The sequence below is a fragment of the Oncorhynchus tshawytscha genome, linkage group LG30 (assembly GCF_018296145.1).
Source record: "Oncorhynchus tshawytscha isolate Ot180627B linkage group LG30, Otsh_v2.0, whole genome shotgun sequence".
Classification (NCBI taxonomy): Eukaryota; Metazoa; Chordata; class Actinopteri; order Salmoniformes; family Salmonidae; genus Oncorhynchus; species Oncorhynchus tshawytscha.
The window spans coordinates 29,099,709-29,120,558 of record NC_056458.1 but is presented as its reverse complement, the minus strand read 5'-3'; the positions used below and the strand labels follow the sequence as shown (position 1 = coordinate 29,120,558).

Genomic DNA, 20,850 nt, shown 5'->3' with positions numbered 1-20,850 from the left:
TTGGGATGGCTATATAAAGGGAACAGGTCTGGTGTACAACAACTGGAAAGCAATGGGTTTGGTTAAGTGATTACATCAGGGAGACCATTGGAACATGGAGTCTCTTTTGTTCTACTTCAAATGAGATTGATATTCAACAGAAGCTGACAGTTATTCAGTAATTATGACAATTTGCTTTTACTGCCCCCATTATCTGTTACTTTAATTTCTAGTCAAACCTGTTGTCCCTGCATCAAGGTGTACAATGGGTGGGGAGTTTGGGCAAATGTAACTTTCTTTCCCTATCAAAAGTGCAAATTACTCCCACAGTTATTTGAAGTCTGGGCTATCCAACTCTAAAAACACCCCTAGAAGTCTTTAGTTTGGGGGAAGGTTAGGTTACCACATAATTCAAATAACTCTGTGGCAGTGACATATGTCAAGACCCACCCACACAGTTTACATATACAGTACCAGTCAAAATTTTGGACACACCTACTCAGTCAAGGGTTTTTCTTTTGACTATTTTCTACATTGTAGAATAATAGCGAAGACATCAAAACTATGTAGTATCATGTAGTAACCGAAAAAGTGTTAAACAAATCAAAATGGTATATTTGAGATTCTTCAAATAGCCACCCTTTGTCTTGATGATAGCTTTCCACACTCTTAGCATTCTCTCAACCAGCTTCATGAGGTAAGTCACCTGGAATGCATTTCAATTAACAGGTGTGCCTTGGCATTCTCTCAACCAGCTTCACCTGGAATGCTTTTCCAACAGTCTTGGAGGAGTTGGGCACATTTTGGCTGCTTTTCCTTCACTGCGGTCCAACTCATCCCAAACCATCTCAATTGGGTTGAGGTCAGGTGATTGTGGAGGCCAGGTCATCTGATGCAGCTCTCCATCACTCTCCTTCTTGGTCAAATAGCCCTTGCACAGCCTGAAGGTGTGTTGGGTCATTTTCCTGTTGAAAAACAAATGACAGTCCCACTAAGCGCAAACCAGATGGGATGGCGTATCACTGCAGAATGCGGTGGTAGCCATGCTGGTTAAGTGTGCCTTGAATTCTAAATAAATCACAGACAGTGTCACCAGCAAAGCACCATCACACCTCCTCCTTCATGCTTCACGGTGGGAACCACACATGCAGAGATCATCCGTTCACCTACTCTGCTTCTCACAAAGACATGCCGGTTGGAACCAAAAATCTCAAATTTGGACTCGTCAGACTAAGGTACAGATTTCCACCAGTCTAATGACCATTGTTCGTGTTTCTTGGCCCAAGCAAGTCTCTTCTTATTATTGGTGTCCTTCAGTAGTAGTTTATTTGCAGAAATGTGACCATGAATGCCTGATTCACGCAGTCTCCTCTGAACAGTTGATGTTGAGATGTGTCTGTTACTTGAACTCTGTGAAGCATTTATTTGGGCTGCAATTTCTGAGGCTGGTAACTCTAATGAACTTATCCTCTGCAGCAGAGACAACTCTGCATGGTGGTCCTCATGAGAACCAGTTTCATCATAGCGCTTGATGATTTTTGAAGAATCTTTCAAAGTTGTTGAAATGTATTGATGTACTGAATGTATTGATGTACTGCCGTTTCTCTTTGCTCTTTTCTGTATACCACCCCTACCTTGTCACAACACAACTGATTGACTCAAACGCATTAAGAAGGAAAGAAATTCCATGAATTAACTTTTAACAAGGCACACCTGTTAATTGAAATGCATTCTGGGTGACTACCTCATGACTACCTCATCTGGGCAAGGCAAGGATGGCTACTTTGAAGAATCTCAAATATAAATATACAACTTTTTAGGTTACTACATTATTCCATATGTGTTATTTCATAGTCTTGATGTCTTCACTATTATTCTACAATGTATAAAATAGTAAAAATATAGAAAAACCCTTGAATGAGTAGTTGTGTCCTAACTTTTGACTGGGACTGTACATGCATGGGCAACACTTTTGACTGGGAATGAAAGTTACAGATTGTGGTTTAAACATAGCAAATACGTTGCCATAAAAATGTCAGCATCATTCAGTTCTTAATTTAACTGTGGGTTGAAAGTTCCGGTAACAATACTTGAAGTGTGCAGGTGTAATCAATTATGCTGTTAGAATGCATCATAAGACTTGTCATAAGAATGTATCCCCTTATTATTGTCTTATAATTACTCTCATAATCATCCTTACTAAATAAGCCATTTTGAGTCACTTTTAAGAAAATGTCCTACATTTCCTACATAGATGGACATATTATAAACGTATTCTAAGAAATAAAGTTTCATACATGATCTCACACAAATGATCAATGAACCTACCAGGTACCACCCCAAAGCCATAAACACGGCACCCTCATAGATATCATCCTAACCATCTTGCCCTCTAAATACACCTGCTGTTTTCCTGAATATCCTGGAAGGATATTCATCTCATCCCGTCAGTAGAGGATGCCTGTTTTTTTTTAATGCCTTCCTCACCATCTTAAATAAGCATGCCCCATTCAAGAAATGTAGAACCAGGAACAGATATAGCCCTTGGCTCTCTCCAGACCTGACTGCCCTTAACAAACACAAAAACATCCTATGGCGTTCTGCATTAGCATCGAACAGCCCCCGTTATATGCAACTTTTCAGGGAAGCTAGAAACCAATATACACAGGCAGTTAGAAAAGCCAAGTCTAGCTTTTTCAAGCAGAAATTTGCTTCCTGCAACACAAACTCAAAAAAGTTCTGGGACACTGTAAAGTCCATGGAGAATAAGAACACCTCCTCCCAGCTGCCCACTGCACTGAGGATAGGAAACACTGTCACGACCGATAAATCCACTATAATTGAGAATTTCAATAAGCATTTTTCTACGGCTAGCCATGCTTTCCACCTGGCTACCCCTACCCCGGTCAACAGCACTGCACCCCCCACAGCAACTCGCCCAAGCCTTCCCCATTTCTCCTTCTCCCAAATCCAGTCAGCTGATGTTCTGAAAGAGCTGCAAAATATGGACCCCTACAAATCAGCCGGGCTAGACAATCTGGACCCTGTCTTTCTAAAATTATCTGCCGAAATTGTTGCAACCCCTATTACTAGCCTGTTCAACCTCTCTTTCGTGTCGTCTGAGATTCCCAAAGATTGGAAAGCAGCTGCGGTCATCCCCCTCTTCAAAGAGGTGGGACACTCTTGACCCAAACGGCTACAGACCTATATCTATCCTACACTGCCTTTCTAAGGTCTTCGAAAGCCATGTCAACAAACAGATTACCGATCATTTCAAATCCCACGATACCTTCTCGCTATGCAATCTGGTTTCAGAGCTGGTCATGGGTGCACCTCAGCCACGCTCAAGGTCCTAAACGATATCTTAACCGCCATCGATAAGAAACAATACTGTGCAGCCGTATTCATTGACCTGGGCAAGGCTTTCGACACTGTCAATCACCACATCCTCATCAGCAGACTCGATAGCCTTGGTTTCTCAAATGATTGCCTCGCCTGGTTCACCAACTACTTCTCTGATAGAGTTCAGTGTGTCAAATTGGAACGCCTGTTGTCCGGGCCTCTGGCAGTCTCTATGGGGGTGCCGACTCTCTTCTCTGTATGGACCGACTCTCTTCTCTGTATACATCAATGATGTCGCTCTTGCTGCTGGTGATTCTCTGATCCACCTCTACGCAGACAACATCATTCTGTATACTTTTGGCCCTTCTTTGGACACTGTGTTAACAACCCTCCAGCTGAGCTTCAATGCCATACAACTCTCCTTCCATGGCCCCCAATTGCTCTTAAATACAAGTAAAACTAAATGCATGCTCTTCAACCGATCGCTGCCTGCACCTGCCCGCCCGTCCAACATCACTACTCTGGACGGTTCTGTCTTAGAATATGTGGACAACTACAAATAACTAGGTGTCTGGTTAGACTGTAAACTCTCCTTCCAGACTCACATCAAACATCTCCAATCCAAAGTTAAATCTAGAATTGCCTTCCTATTTCACAACAAAGCATCCTTCACTCATGCTGCCAAACATACCCTTGTAAAACTGACCATCCTACCGATCCTCGACTTCGGCGATGTCATTTACAAAATAGCCTCCAAAACCCTACTCAATGAATTGGATGCAGTCTATCACAGTGCCATCCGTTTTGTCACCAAAGCCCCATATACTATCCACCACTGTGACCTGTACGCTCTCGTTGGCTGGCCCTCGCTTCATACTCGTCGCCAAACCCACTGGCTCCAGGTCATCTACAAGACCCTGCTAGGTAAAGTCCCCCTTATCTCAGCTCGCTGGTCACCATAGCAGCACCCACCTGTAGCACGCACTCCAGCAGGTATATCTCTCTGGTCACCCTCAAAATCAATTCTTCCTTTGGCCGCCTCTCCTTCCAGTTCTCTGCTGCCAATGACTGGAACGAACTACATAGCCCATCTATAATTTAGCCCAAACAACTACCTCTCCCCCTACTGTATTTATTTAGCTTCTTTGCACCCCATTATTTATATCTCTACCTTGCACATTCTTCCACTGCAAAGCTACCATTCCAGTGTTTTACTTGCTATATTGTATTTACTCCGCCACCATGGCCTTTTTTTTGCCTTTACCTCCCTTATCTCACCTCATTTGCTCACTTTGTATATAGACTTATTTTTCTCCTGTATTATTGGCTGTATGTTTGTTTTACTCCATGTGTATCTCTGTGTTGTTGTATGTGTCGAAATGCTTTGCTTTATCTTGGCCAGGTCGCAATTGTAAATGAGAACTTGTTCTCAACTTGCCTACCTGGTTAAATAAAGGTGAAATAAATAAAATTATAACAAGCATGCAGGCTTTCATCAAAGGCTTTCCAAAGTCAAATGAATTTTTACAGAATTAATTTTAGACTTTTGGAAATGTTAATGTGGCTGTCTGCAGAACGTACTCACACAATACATAGTTGCTCTATGTCAGTTTCAACCTAAACATTTAATCTCATCAAATTTCACTGTGGTTTCTCACGAGTTTGTACTATCTTTAGACAAGCAAGTTTTTTCACTGTTACTTTGTTGTCAATAACAATAGCACCTTTTTTTTGCTAGAATGGACAGCATACTGTAGAAATCTCCCTCATGTTGGTCTGTCACAAAAAGTGTTAGCTGAATATACCTTGTGTCCTTCCAGATTGTTTGCAGCCGAGCAGCCCCTGAATCTCTTTGTGATGAACCTGCCCCTGCACACCCGAGCTTGACTTAACCCTGCCCAAACATGAAACCCTTTCTTATTTTCTTTGTGAATTGATTTCATGTGATACGTAGTTAATTCAACACAATGTTATTTTCTCGGTCAGTTACTCTTTTCTATGTTTTGCTGTTTTCCTCTCAGCTATTCTGTTGGATTCCTTGAAAAGTCAAGAGTATTTAGTGTTAACTTTAGTAGAGTGAGTATGTGTAATGGTAAGCATACAGTGTTGGTGCCAAATGGTGCTCATGTTACTGTATAAAAGCACATGGCACATTATATACAGTACATACAGTAACATACTAGAAGTATAATGTTGTATATGTGACCACCTGTAATTTTACAGCGTTGTAATCAAACCAGTGAATCTATATGACCAGGAGAACCCTTATGAGGTTCTCACTTTTACATACGTGTATTGTCCTCATCTGCTGTACTGCTAAAAGTCATGCTATAACCAGTGTTAATACATCTTTGTCTCATAATAATATGAGCGGTGACAATCTTAACATGAAACATTCAGTAAATGTCATACTATATTCAAAAGTGATTTTTATAGAAACAAACAAGCCAGCATATTACATATTACAGTTCTATCTAGACTGAAGTATGTGTATAGCATTGCTTGTAATAGCTATTTCTATGTATTCAACTTGTTGATATAGTTTTAGATATTATGAACCACATGAGTAGTAGATATTGAATAGCTTGCTGGAAGAATCTTGAATGTGGGTTGTGCTCTGCGTCCAGTGGAGTCAGATGTGTTTGCCTGTGTCACGCACACTCTACTTGAAGACCCTGCACCACGACAGACAGTGCCTTCTGTGGAGAGAGAACGTACGTGCCTCATACGTAGCAGAGAATGAGAACGTCATTGCTTTTCAATGCGGGTCCTCGACTGTCAGTTGCCTTAGAAACTCACCCCCTCCATTGCCACCGCAGCCATCACAAGCACAGCTAGGCCTTAGTGATTCAGCAAAATAGAGAGACTGAAAAGCCTCAGCCTTACATTGTATTTTGGTACTCTGAATAAAGTATTATCATATCGTCCAGATTTTTCTCTTTTCTTTTCTGGAAAATGCTTGTTGTTCCTCATTTCTTGGTATAACATAAATACTCTCTTGACTAAATGGGCTTTCAAATTTCTTCCTAATGAATAAAACCCATACAACTAATAACAAACACGTAGTCCAATTTCTACAATGAGAACCTTAGAATGTACTGTATTCTAAGTGGATATTCTTAAATTCAAATCACAATTTGAAATACAAATAACATGCATGTCAACACCACATATAAATATAGTGAGAACAAGGCTCGAGAGTATGTGGTCCAGGGAAGTTTGAGTAATGACAAGACTTATCGAGAAAAAAGGAGGGGAAAAGGGAGAGATGCCCACTCTGCTAAAGATGGTCACCTGAGTCATCAAGATGGCCATGTCTGGGCAATGGGAATGTGTGGGTGGGATGGGGGGGCATGTTAGAACCAACCAGAGGCAATGACTATCAGAGGTTTATTAAAATCTAAGTAAATGGAAATGTCAGGTGAAACAACACACACATTAAGCATTGTTATTCCACTGAGAGACACTTAATTAATGTGACTGACTTCACATCAATTACACTACCATGACTGAACAATGAAAATATTACTCAATCAGAAACTAACAGGCAGACATGATTTATAATCGGCACAGTCTCCTGTTGAGCTGTTCAAGTGATGCGGTTGAGCAAATGGAAAGTTAATAGACAACATAGACTGTTAACCCTGCACATAAAATATACTTTACTCAGTGGGTCATCTGACTCCATACCAAGATCATGCGTGGTGACCATCTTCACCTATGACTCAACCATGTACCTATGACTCAACAATTTATTTATAATGTTGCGTAGGAGAGCAGTCCAAAACTCTAAAGTTACTGCTGCACATGGTCCCTCCATCTCCATCCTCTATTCATAATCAACATAATCAACATAATCAACATTCAATCACTGCCTTGTCAAATCAAATCATTTGCGCATCGTAGCAGTATCTGAAATCCCCATTTAAACTTCAGGCTCAAACTAAACTTATTCAGATAAACAATTATGACAATATTTATTTTGTTACCTAAATAAGAAACACTTATAGTCAGAGCTTGGCTCTTTAAAAAAAGAATTTTTTATGGATACATGTGTCATCTCTGATTGGAGACTTTATTTGATTTATTCCATCGTAATTTCCAGTTAAAATGTTGCCTGGCAGTAAAGGCATCGACAGAGGTGCTTAGTTTGGTTGTTTGCTGAGTCATGTTAAAGGAGGTAGGTGAGCAGGCATTGACTGGCCTTCTGTCTTTCCATTGTTTCTCAGGTCCTCCTCTGGTAAGGTGAGTCCGGAGAGTATGCGTTCCATGGGACAACCATCAGAGTGTTCTGAGGACGGGCATAGCATGAGCATGAAGAAGATCCCCCCGAGTTCTGCGAAGAAGGAAGAACTCTCCCTGTACAAGAAAACCAAGCGAGCAATAACGAGCAAAAAGTACAGCGTCTCCAAGTATGAAATGGAGGCAACCACGCCCATTGAGCTGATCAGCCGAGGCCCTGACGGACGCTTCGTCATGGACCCCAGCGACATGGAGATGATTTCCATCAAGCCCCGGCGAATTGAGGGCTTCCCCTTCGTTGAAGAGTCAGACCGCTATCCCGAATTCCGCCAGTCGGATGAGGAGAACGATGATCCCGGGCCCATGCCCCCCGTCATGGCAACCCTTCGACCTCACCAAATCTCCCCCATCTCCAGCCAGGAGTCTTATCTGCAGCCACCAGCCTACAGCCCCCGCTTTCAGAGACCCATGGAAGGTATGACCATCATGGAGAGCAGTCGGCTTGAGGCCACGGGGCAGATCCAAGGCTCCCTGCACCACAGAGCCTTCCCCCAGAGCCACGATCACTTCTACGGGTACCTTGGCAGCCCTGGGGAACCCGACCCTCCACCCCCTTTCTACATGGTAGACACCAGCCCTCTGAGCTCTGTCATGTCATCACCACCTTACCACCCCGAAGGGCCCTTTGGTCACCACTGCATCCCTGAGGAGATGGGGGAAGGAGATATTCATCACTATGCCGTCTCAAGCTTCCCCCTTCCCCTGACGCTTACCTCTTCCTCTCACTCCCCGGAGATCTGGCACAGACCCGATTTCCCCTTTGCAAATCTGGAAAGGCCCCACTTCATTTTCCCACCCCACCAACCTTTGCATCTCCACCGGGAACCTTTCTTTCCTCCTCCCCATGTTATTCCCCCTGGTGCTCTCCTGCCATCCTCTCTCCAGGTGCCCTCCTATCCCGGTGTTCTGCAGCTGGGGGTCCCAAAGAGCTGTCCAGGCAAGTCTCCCAGCAAGGTCAAGCCTCAGGGCCTTCCAGTCAAGCGTTTAGCTATGCAAGAGGCTCAGAGTCTAGGGAAGCTAAGACACATAAGCTACGGTATGGGTGTGCCGGTTTTGCCTTACCCCGCCCCAACAGCCCTCATGGGCAGCCCTAGCACATTCAGTAGCCTGGACACCCGGTGGTTTGAGCCTACCCCCCGGCTCAGCCCCAGGCAGGCTCGTAGAATGGAGCCTAGCATGATGGTCCTCCAACCTTCCCGCCTCTCGCCCCTCACCCAGAGTCCACTTAGTTCCCACGAGGGCTCCCCAGAGATTCTAGTGCGACCGCGTCCCCGTCCTAGCTTCGTCCAGCCCTCCATACCTCCAGAGATGTCTGAGATCACCCTGCTTCCCCCCTCTTCAGCCAGCTTCTCTCGGAGGTCGTCTCCCTCTTCCTCTCCTGCCCATGGTCAGGTTAGCAAGAGAGCAAGTCCCAGCTTCCGCTCCCACATGGCCTTTGCCACCTCCGGCACAAGCTATCCGTCCCAGTCCCCGTCACCCCCCATGGAAAGCAGCAACATGTTTGGGCAGATCCCAAGTGATCCCATTGGGCAGATACCATCCCAGAGGAGAACTGAGGAGGAGGTCCTTCCGTCAGAGCCCTCTCCACCCCAGTTTTCAGCTTCAGGGTAGGTGCACTAGGCCTTCAGAGAGGGATTTACTTGTTATTTGCCCCATTACCAATTGCTTTAACTTGTTAGGTTGCACCTTGAGTTCTGAATGCAGTTACATTGAAGACAATTTTTGTTCTACTTTTAAAAGCTAAATGCACTTGTCAGGAAAATTTGGGTTGGACTACATACAAATGTCAGTTTTTAGAGTGAAATATCAATATATATTTTTTCTTTTTTTCTTGACAAATGACTTAATCAAAGGATAGAATTTATGATGATAAATTGACTAGGGACTCTTACATTATTCATTGCAATGTAATTTTGCTGTATAGATTTATTTTATGGGCTTGGGAGTTCTGACGTTTTCAACTCGATCAATGCTGCTTTTCATGTCAGACATCAACTTTCAAACATCCATCCATTGAATCTGTGAAGCACTGTACCAAACTTGTCTTTTGACAAACCCCGATTGTTAATTTTCCTCTAAATTCGGACTTGGTGGATCAACTCCTTTGTGACCTAACAAGAGAAATGATTTGCTTCACAGATTACCTTACAGACCTTTCGGGGCTACAGTAAGTCTTTGGAGAAATTGCCATTGTTATCTAAACCATTTCAAATGCATTGTGCAGTTTGTTTGATACAAGCCCCTAAAAGCCTGGAATCAGAGGGACATCACCACAGGATCCCTGGTTTTCCATGTGTGTCATGCTTTACCCTGCTTTCACCCAACAGGAGGAATCCCATATGTGCATCCAAATTGACTCTCAGACAAAACAAACACCATTGCTGTGTCTAACTCTTAGGCCTTTTAGGACTCGGTATTTATCATGCAGAGGGTACTTTTATGAGAGTCCATCTCAGCAGGCACAGGGGGGTCCATCCTCGTCCTTAGTAACCTGACTGCATGAACTGCCTCTTCCCTGAACCTTCCACCCCAAACCCATCCCTCACCCACCCCTCCATTGCTCCCAGGACATCCCTGGTCTGACTCCCAGGGAGGCTTGTTGGGCAAAGCGTGTTGCAGGGATCTGTCCGCTTTCATGTGTTGCAATGTCTCCATCATTATTGATTAGGGGCAGTTGGTGGTTCTTGATGGCTCCTGGAGTCTTACCTGCTTTGTTTTTGATTGATCTCAGCTATCTGGGCAGCGTTGTTGTGACCAGGTCCTCTACACCACAATAGGTAAGGGTTGGATCCATGTCTGAAGGGGGGGGCAGCAGGTGGGGCTTTGAATCACCTCGTCCTTTAAAGGGGAATACGAGTCTTTCGCTCTTGCTTTGTTTACTCCAATCAACTTGCATTTCCTTTTTTCCTTTTCTCAAAGTACTATGCATTTTGAGTCCTACAGTCTGCAATAATGTATGCATTCTGACATAAACATGCATATGTCACCCTTTATGATAATTGATTTGGAGGTTAGACACATACAAAGCCTTCAGAAAGTATTCATACCCCTTGACTTATTCCACATTTTATTGTGTTACAGCCTGAAAACAAAATGGATGTTTTTCCTCAACCATCTACACCAGGGGTTCTTAAACTTTTTCCGCCTGGAAACCAAATGAAAAATTCTGTGTTTTCCTGGGACCCAAGCTTAGTAAAATATGCAACTATACGTAAATATCGGTACATTTCTTAGAACCTTCTGCCCCCCAAAAATGCAATATAGACAAAAACAAATAACAATGAAATACCCATAAATATATTTTCATTATTATTTTTCCCCATTAAAAACAATCCTACATACTCCTACATACCTGTCTAGGTTGGAACTGTTAAAGTACAATAAATAATTTCAATCTTAACTGGAATACATGGATTGATCACATCACACAGGATGTATAACAGAACACACACACACACAGGCTTTTTGATGTGCAACCATAAGTAACAGTCCAGAAAAAAAATGATCAGGCCTATTGTACATCTTACTGTATAAATTATTGTTGATAGAAAGTCTAGGTTGGAACTGTTGCTCTTAAAATACATATGTTTTATTCTGAACTGGAATAAACTGATTGATCACATCAAACAGATGTAGACCAGGAAACACACACATACACATAGTCCTAATGAGAGGTGGGCTCAGTTTTTGACAGTGCAACACTGAGGTCATGGTCAGCATTGACACTGTTTCTGTACTTGAGAACTCTGACTTGCATAGGTATGTGGTGCCAAACTGGATCAGAATATCTACTGCTTTCTCAGTCAGACAGGAGACCGCTTCCTGCTGCAGATGAGAAACCCAGAACTGTGTGAGTGTTTGCCTCAAAAAGCATCTTGCTTCAATCAGTTTATTCCAGTTCAGAATGAAAAAAATATTACTTGTATTTTAACAGCAACAGTTCCAAGCTAGACTTGTTTCCAACAATAATTTATACAGTGAACTGTACAGAAGGCCTGATACTTTTTCATCTTCATCTGTACTGTTTCTTAGGGTTGCACTATCAGGAGCTAGTTAACGTAAACTCGTACATCGCCTTGGTCCGTACAATTGCCCTTATTTTAGCGCCTCCAGAAAACATAATACTTCCAGATCAACTGTAATGTCAATACCATTGTAAAGCACAATTTCTCCCCTTTCCAACAGAATCAATTACATGACCTCCACGCTGCCCGTTTCTGCATAATTCAAGCAGGCAATGAGCCTCGTCGGGTCTTTTTAAAAATGGCGGGTGGGGAAGCAAAACTAATGCATGATAGTGAGAAGGAGAGATGTCGTGAGGGAAAATTGCTTTTTTTCACTCGATCTGTCCAACTTATCACCTTATCGCCTCTAAAATGTAAATAAAACACTATAAAGAGTTTATATAATGTGTCATTACATGACTATTTGAAGGTTTGTGTCGAATTTGAAGGGCGGTTTATAGGGTGGTGCTAAAGTGATCTAATAAAGTAAACAGCGGCTTTGACAATGATGATCGCATGCAATGATGATGCAAAAAATGACTAGGTATCCCCCCCTTACCATTTCTTGTTTTTAAAGGATGAGAGAAGTGCTACACCTGGTGGAGAGAGATTGTAAGACAGAAATAGTTGCTTTATGTGTGCTGTACTTTGCGACATGACATGTCCCGATGTAACGGAGGGTCCGTTTATTCAACTTTTCTCCAATACTATAGAGCCATTACCATGTCGATCAATGCTTGAATAGAAACCTAGTTCACACCCCCGATTTTGAAGCCTCGTTTGAATGTCGTGGTTATGCACATTTGTACGGAATGGGGTGAGTTTATGTTACCTTGCTTTGGCTAACGTTAGCTATTAGCTGTGTAACGTTACAAGGCCAGGGGATTGTTTGAAAGAGAAACTCATATCTACTACTATGAGAGATAGTACTCCCTTATTTCTGCTTATCATCACCTGTTATAAAATGACAACAATGCCTTGCTAGTTGACTTACTTTTCCACTTTCGAAGCAGTTTCCTGAAGCATTCTGCCCTGTTCTGAAATAACACCCTGGGTTTACCGTTATGTTGTGCCTGGATGTTTGGTCAGGACGTGTCGTTTTATTCATTTGTTCGTTTTGAGAGACTCATTACTAAGCACTTCCCCACACAAAACACAGTGGGCGCTCCTCGTTTTTTCTCAAAGTTTGTATGAAAGAGACATAAAGTCATCACTGTATTTGCGTTTCATTACGATTGAGCACAGGCAGAACTTGTGGCTAACATGAGTCCATTTCATTACAGCGGTGAGTGATGGCGAGTGGAAATAACAAGTCAGTGGCTTGAACGGAAAACTGCAGGAAAAAGATCCGGTAAACCGCGAAGCACACGGGCATCTCCCAATACCTCTCCCACTCGAGAAGCTGCCAAACTGAGCAGAGACCGCTGCTAAACAGAGATCGCAATGAACCGAGAGCTGCAGTTGCGCTTGGCCAAGTCAATTCCAGTAATTTATAAAATAATTATACATTTACGTCGCGACCCACCATTAACAGGTCCCGTCGCAACCCATACTTTAAGAAACACTGATCTACACACACAACCCCATAATGACAAATTGAAAACATGTTTTTAGATACAGTACCAATCAAACAGTACTACTCATTCCGTGTTTTTTCTTTATTTTTACTATTTTCTACATTGTAGAATAATAGTGAAGACGTAAACTATGAAATAACACATATAGAATCATGTAGTAACCAAAAAAGTGTTAAACAAATCTAAATATATTTTAGATTTTTGATTCTTAAAAGTAGCCACCCTTTGCCTTCGTAACAGCTGTACACACTCTTGGCATTCTCTCAACCAGCTTCATGTGGAATGCTTTTCCAACAGTCTTGAAGGACATCCCACATAAGCTGAGCACTTGTAGGCTGCTTTTCCTTCACTCTGCTGTCCGACTCATCCCAAACCATGTCAATTGGGTTGAGGTCGGGTGACTGTGGAGGCCAGGTAATCTGATGCAGCACTTCATCACTCTCATTCTTGGTGAAATAGCCCTTACACAGCCTGGAGGTATGTTTTGGGACATTGTACTATTGAAAAATATATTATAGTCCCACTAAGGGCAAACCAGATGGGATGGCGTATCACTGCAGAATGATGTGGTAGCCATGCTGGTTAAGTGTCTCTTGAATTCTAAATAAATCACTGACAGTGTCACCAGCAAAGCACCCTCACACCTCCTCCTCCATGCTTCACAGTGGGAACCACACATGCGGAAATCATCCGTTCACCTACTCACAAAGACACGGCAGTTGGAAGCAGAAATCTCAAATTTGGGTTCATCAGAACAAAGGATAGATTTCCACCAGTCTAATGTCCATTGCTCATGTTTCTTGGCCCAATCAAGTCTCTTATTTTTATTGGTGTCCTTCAATAGTGGTTTCTTTGCAGAAATTCAACCACGAAGGCCTGATTCACACAGTATCCCTTGAACAGTTGATATTGAGATGTGTCTGATACTTGAACTCTGTGAAACATTTATTTGGGCAGCAATCTGAGGTGCAGTAAACTCCAATGAACGTATCTTCTGTAGCAGAGGTAATTCTGGGTTTTCCTTTCCTGTGGCGGTCCTCATGAGAGACAGTTTCATCATAGAGCTTGATGGTTTTTGCGACTACACTTGAAGAAATTTTCAAGGTTCTTCAAATTTCCCACATGTACTGACCTTCATGTCTTAATGTAAGGATGGACTGTCATTTCTCTTTGCTTATTTGAGCTGTTCTTGCCTTATTGCGGACTTGATCTTTTACCAAATAGGGCTACCAAACCACACCTACCTTGTCACAACACAACTGATTGGCTCAAACGCATTAAGAAGAGAAAGAAATTCTACAAATTAACTTTGAACAAGGCACACCTGTTAAATTAAACACATTCCAGGTGACCTCATGAAGCTGGTTGAGAAAATACCAAGAGTGTGCAAAGCTGTCATCAAGGCAAAGGATGGCTACATTGAAGAATCTCAAATATAAAATATATTTAGATTTGTTTAACACTTTTTTGGTTACTACATGATTCCATTTGTGTTATTTAATAGTTTTGATGTCTTCACTATTATTCTACAATGTAGAAAATAGTAAAACATAAAGAAAGACCTTGAAGTGAGTAGGTGTGTCCAAACTTTTGACTAGTACTGTATGTTTTCAAATTGATTGAAAATGAAATACAGAAATATCTTATTTACGTAAGTATTCACACTCCTGAGTCAATACTTTGTACAAACACCTTTGGCAGCGATTACAGCTGTGAGTCTTTCTAGGTAGGTCTCTAAGAGCTTTCCACACCTGATTGTGCAACATTTGCCCATTATTATTTTCAAAATTCTTCAAGCTCTCATTGCTTGACAACCATTTTCAGGTCTTGCCATATATTTTCAAGTATATTTTCAAGTAGATTTAAGTCAAATCTGTAACTTTTCCCCTCAGGAACATTCACTGTCTTCTTGGTAAGCAACTCCAGTATAGATTTGGCCTTGTGCTGAAAGTTGAATTAATCTCCCTGTGTCTGGTGGAAAGCAGACTGAACCATGTTTTCCTCTTGCATTTTGCCTGTTTGCTTAGCTCCCTTCCTTTTTTTTTATCCAGAAAAAAAACTCCACAGTCCTTAACGATTACAAGCATACCCACAACATAATGCAGCCACCACTATGCTTGAAAATATGGTGAAATCCCTGAGCGGTTTCCTTTCTTCCCGGCAAATAAGTTAGTAAGGACACCTGTATCTTTGTAGTGACTGGGTGTATTGACACACCATCCAAGGTGTAATTAATAACTTCACTATGCTCAAAGGGATATTCAATGTCTGCTTTTATTTATTTTTTACCCATCTACCAACAGGTGCCCTTCTTTGTGAGACATTGGAAAACCTCCCTGGTTTTTGTGGTTGACTCTGTGTTTGAAATTCACTGCTTGACTGAGGGACCTTACCGATAATTTAATGTGTGGGGTACAAAGATGAGGTAGTCATTCAAAAGTAACGTAAACACTTTTATTGCACACAGAGTGAGTCCATGCAACTCATTATTTGACTTGTTAAGCACATTTTTACTCTTAAACTTATGTAGGCTTGCCATATGTAGCCTGTTGGTTAGAGCGTTGGGCCACTAACCAAAAGGGTGCTGGATCAAATCCCCAAGGTAAAAATCTGTCATTCTGCCCCTGAACAAGGCAGTTATCCCACTGTTCCCTGTGCGCTGTGGATGTTGATTAAGGTAGCCCCCCACACCTCTCTGATTCAGAGGGGTTGGGTTAAATGCGGAAGACACATTTCAGTTGAGAGCATTCAGTTATACAACTCACTAGGTATCCCCCTTTCCCTTAACAAAGGGATTGAATACTTATTGACTCAAGACATTTCAGCTTTTCATTTTTAAATGATTTGCAAAAATTCAGAAAAAAGATTCCACTTTCACATTATGGGCTATTGTGTGTAGACCAGTGACAAAAAAAAACTCAATTTAATCAATTTAAAATTCAGGCTGTAACACAAAAAAACAGTGGAAAAAGTCAAGGGTGTGAAAACTTTCTAAAGGCACTGTATCACTAACACAACTGCATGCTTGAGATGAATGCTAACAACACTATTACAACATTATTTTTCGATGAAGAATGTTTTGGTTAATTACCATGACAGCTGACAGGTACATATAAAAAGCTGAAAGAAAGTCCTTGCACAAGCAAGGCCCTGACAAAAATGTTATCTGTTCTGTTGACCACAGAAGCATTATTATGTAAAATGGTGTTACTTTGGCAGCTTAGCTGCACTTATCCTTACTTTTTTGTGCTTTCTTTTGTGTCTTCATTAAGAATAAGCAGTAGATATCAGAGGAAATATATATGTATCTGACAAAGACAATTACAATTGTAATTGCCTTTTTCTAAGCCTACCCAATGTTATATTATAGATTGTCCAGACTGTAATAGCTTGTCTCTCTCGTCTAGTCTTGTGGGTTGTGGCAATGGGCACTTTGTTATGTCCTCTTTGACTTGTTACATTCTTAGCATTCCTCTCAAGCAGTAGACATACTATCCTTTCTTACTTAAGGTGCTTTTGTATAATACACCAATTAAATATTTTGGACCCATGCTCTTAGGAAATATTTTATATGATTGGCAGTCGAAACTCCCTTAACTTCAGTCAGTATGAAACAAAACACGCTAATAACCTAATTACACTTGTAAGTTTGGACTGCAGAACAGTTCTCACTACCATGTGAAGCAAGTGTCCTTCCACAACTGTTGACACACTTTCTTGATATTGTGGGGAAAGTAGCATTGGCCCAGGGTGTGAGGGGGACCAAGCACCCCTGGTTTTAGGTCCACAGTCCTATGAAGTGCTTTTATATAATAATATATACCATTTAGCAGACGCTTTTATCCAAAGCGAATTGCAGTCATATGTGCATACATTTTAAGTATGGGTGGCCCCAGGAATCAGCCCCACAATCCTGGCGTTGCAAGCGCCATGATCTACCAACTGAGCCATACATGACCACTTTTCAGAGTATTCCCCTTTAAAGTCCTGTTCCATGTGGAAACTGCCATGCATGCCATCGCTAAATATTTATATTCAGTTCCCCCCCAAAAAACAAATATCTGAATAAACTCTTGTTACGTTTGTTGTCCGAGTGCTTCGTTTTGGTTTTGGCTTATTTTTCGTAATGTGACTGTTCCCAAGTAGCCATTTTCCCCTCCCGCCATCTCTCCCTGTCAGCTTGGTGAAGCCCATTGTAGACAGTATCCATGTCTATGAATACATATTGATGATGCTTTGTCGCTCAGCTGTGATTTTCCCCCTCTTCTAAAAGCCTTCATTTTCTCTCTGCAGCCACAGTCTGGAGGACAGCCCCTTTGTAATGCTATTTGTTTTCGTGTCTTTTGAGGAACTGGTGTGTTGGTGACAGAATTTGTGGGCTGCCGTTTTAAGGTGCCTCGGTATCTGGATAGGGATACTCGTTCATGTTCTACAAATGACAATATTGTTTCAGATTTGCAACTGTTCTTTTCAGAATAAAAATGGTAAAAATAAACCATAAGAAAGTATTGCTCTTTACACTTAAGCTTGAAATCAAATTCCATTTGTATGGTTTATTTTATATATATATCTTTTCACTCCCCTCTGAAAATAACATGTGCAAATATTTATAATGTAATGTGAAGCAGAACTCATAAGGTTTGATCTTTGGACTTTGAGGGCCTCTCATGCAGACAGAGAGGTCCAGTAGACAGATGTTCCTCAGGGTTACGTGTCTTCTCCCTCCTTTTTTATTCAGAAATCGTCGAGGTGAGCCGAGTGCCCCTGCGGGGTCTGAGAGGTTTGATGCATTGAGGTACCAACGTATTAAAAAGGCCAAGAAGATGATGGTGGTCAACAACAACAGCTCCAAGTCCAGAAGAAAAACAGGTGAGTCCTCTGGCGTTGTGGTTGTATGGTCCTGACGTAAGACAATGATTGAATAACATGCACATTTTGTAGCATACCGCTCTTATGACAGAAATTGTGTCTGGCAGACTCAGATTTGTTTTCAGTAGCCATATATATTTTTAGAGACTTCACCACAGCAGGATTAACAAGGACTTTCTCTTTTACAGGCGGCAATCAAATTACATATATGCATCATACGATGCTATCTACTCAGTGGCACGCCACTATGGTGTGATTAAGGTACCATGGTGTGATATTTTCCCCATCTCTGATACCCAGCCGTAGTGGTGGTAACACCAAGGTAGTTCCCTCAATGAGTTCTGCAGTTCTCCAGAAACCTAACTTTGACACCAACTTTCTCCATAGTCATGACATAATTTCTAATAATACTTACACAGGTATCAAATGACTGTAGATGATCAGTTAATACAATTTATCTTTTGACTCATACAATTCAACGTCTCACTTATTCATGTTGCATTTCTAACTCATTAACTTATTTGAACCATTGTAAGATAATTTTTTTGTTGCCCAACAACTACCTTATTTTGGTCCCAAACATGTAGGTGCCACATTGTAGAAGCCCTTTAATGAATTTGAAACATTCAAACCAATAGTGTCATTCATCTGGCATTGAAATGCATTTTATGGACTGTTGGCTAGCTAGCATTTGCTAAACCTAAAGCCTACTGTAGCTATCCAAATGTGTTAATGTATTATTATTGAGGATGGGGACGTTATGATGATGTAACCCGAGTAACGTTTACATTTTGCTGATTGGGAAGTATCTACTCTCCTAGAGTATTGTGCGCAAATAACCATATTGTGGTGGTGTGGTGTGGTGAGTTGTACAGTGTAAAGTATTTACCTTGGATTGGAACTGAGCTCATTCTCTAATTCAACCACCCTTTTTTCTGACCCATGGTTTCCTGTGTGTTTTGAATGCCTCACCTTCCGTCCCAATGTCTGTCTGATAGCACCCAGGACCCTTACTCTCCACCTCTGCCCTCTTATCCTGACCTAGGGCTCGCTTACCTCTGACCTGTATGTCGCTATCCCCATCCTCCAGGTGTCTCCACCTTTCAGACCCAGCAGGACTACACCTCTCAGGTACTCCAGCCCGAAGAAGCTCTCTACCTCCGCAAGAAGAAGAAACGGCCAGTCAGACAGGACCCGTATGCCCGCTTCTCCGCTCTGCTGTACCGCCGCCCGCCCCGGGAGGACCGCAAGGCCATTTTGGCCAGCATGGATAACATGGACCCAGACCATGCCACTCTCCTCTGACACTGTGGGGGAGTCAGGTTACACTCTTCCCCCAAAATGCCACAAAACCCCACCTGGAAAATGACCTCTCAGTCTAAAGCGTTGCTCATTCCCCAGCATCAATCAATGGATTTAAGTTCCTTTTTTAAAAGAAGTTGAAAGTAAAACAGTGGCAATCCAATGTTTCCAAAGTTTTACTCCAGTGCAAAACATTTAATTTGAGAGAAGCAATACTGTGTGCTACAACATAGATTACTTTGAAACAAATGTTCTAACCATTTGGAAAATGACCCGTCTGAGGTTTTCACTTTCTATCTCATCTTTATACTTCAGTACAGGCGTAGCCCATTGTAAAAACGGCCCATGAAGCCTAGTTAGGTCTCAGTTTACAGCACCTTGCTCACCCGAGTATCCTCACCTGCCTCACTCTGCTAGCCTTCTATCACCTCCCAGAGACTCTCCCATCCACACAGGGTTCTCACTCAGATCCTACAAAATATACCTCAGAGCACAGGACATGGCACCACAACGAGGCTCAGCTAGCTGAACACAACTGTATTGGCGTGTATGTTTTTTTATGATCTTATAACTTATTTAAGCAGGGTTTGGTTGAAATTTGACACAATTTTAATAACTCCAAATGTGAAAATCCAATTGGTAACTGTCACGATCGTCGTAAGGAGCGGACCAAAATGCAGCGTGGTATGTGTTCATGATGATTTTATTTCAGCACTGAACACTGAATACAAAACAATAAACGACCGTGATGCTATAATGAGAACTGTGCTGACACAAGCAACTGACAATCACCCACAAACAAACAGTGAAACCCAGGCTACCTAAGTGTGATTCTCAATCAGAGACAACTAATGACACCTGCCTCTGATTGAGAACCATACTAGGCCGAAACATAGAAATCCCAAAATCATAGAAAAACAAACATAGACTGCCCACCCCAACTCACGCCCTGACCATACTAAATAACGACAAAACAAAGGAAATAAAAGTCAGAACATGACAGTAACAATATATACCAACATTTGATTAGGTCGATGTAGGTCTACTATAAGTTGTAGAATGATATCATGCAGATCAAAAATCTATCCTCGGGCTCTGGTCTTTTGACACACCATAACTGAAGTGTTCATAATGGCTATTAGGGAAATGGAGCATGTTATGCTTCGCATATTTGATATGTTGTGGACATACAGTATCCATCATCAAGTATTCTCTTGGAATCATTTAGAAGGTAATTGTACAGTTTAGTTATTCTTTATAAACATTCATTCAATTTTATTCTCCCTTAACCCCATAAAGGAATGGTGAGTATATACCCTTATGGGGAAGATCCTTCATAAAGTAAGCACAAAAGCTCATAGATCTATTTTGAATAGGGCGAGGGGAAGGGATTACATTGGGATTATGCTCCATTTGAACAGAACAGGTACTACACTCTAGGCTACTGTATATCTCTCAAGGCATACAACCTCACA

General features: G+C 41.8%; 1 protein-coding gene across 1 annotated transcript in view; it reads left to right on the top strand.

Moving 5' to 3' along the window:
- Positions 1 to 19,880, top strand: part of LOC112229095 (protein turtle homolog B-like) — a 188,928-nt gene extending 169,048 nt beyond the window's left edge. The window contains exons 18-20 of the mRNA XM_042309595.1: positions 7,551 to 9,230; positions 17,943 to 18,073; positions 19,164 to 19,880. Of these exons, the coding sequence (XP_042165529.1) occupies positions 7,551 to 9,230; positions 17,943 to 18,073; positions 19,164 to 19,378 (2,026 nt within the window). The 3' untranslated portion in view covers positions 19,379 to 19,880. The remainder of the gene's footprint in view (positions 1 to 7,550; positions 9,231 to 17,942; positions 18,074 to 19,163) is intronic.
- Positions 19,881 to 20,850: the final 970 nt, after the last annotated feature.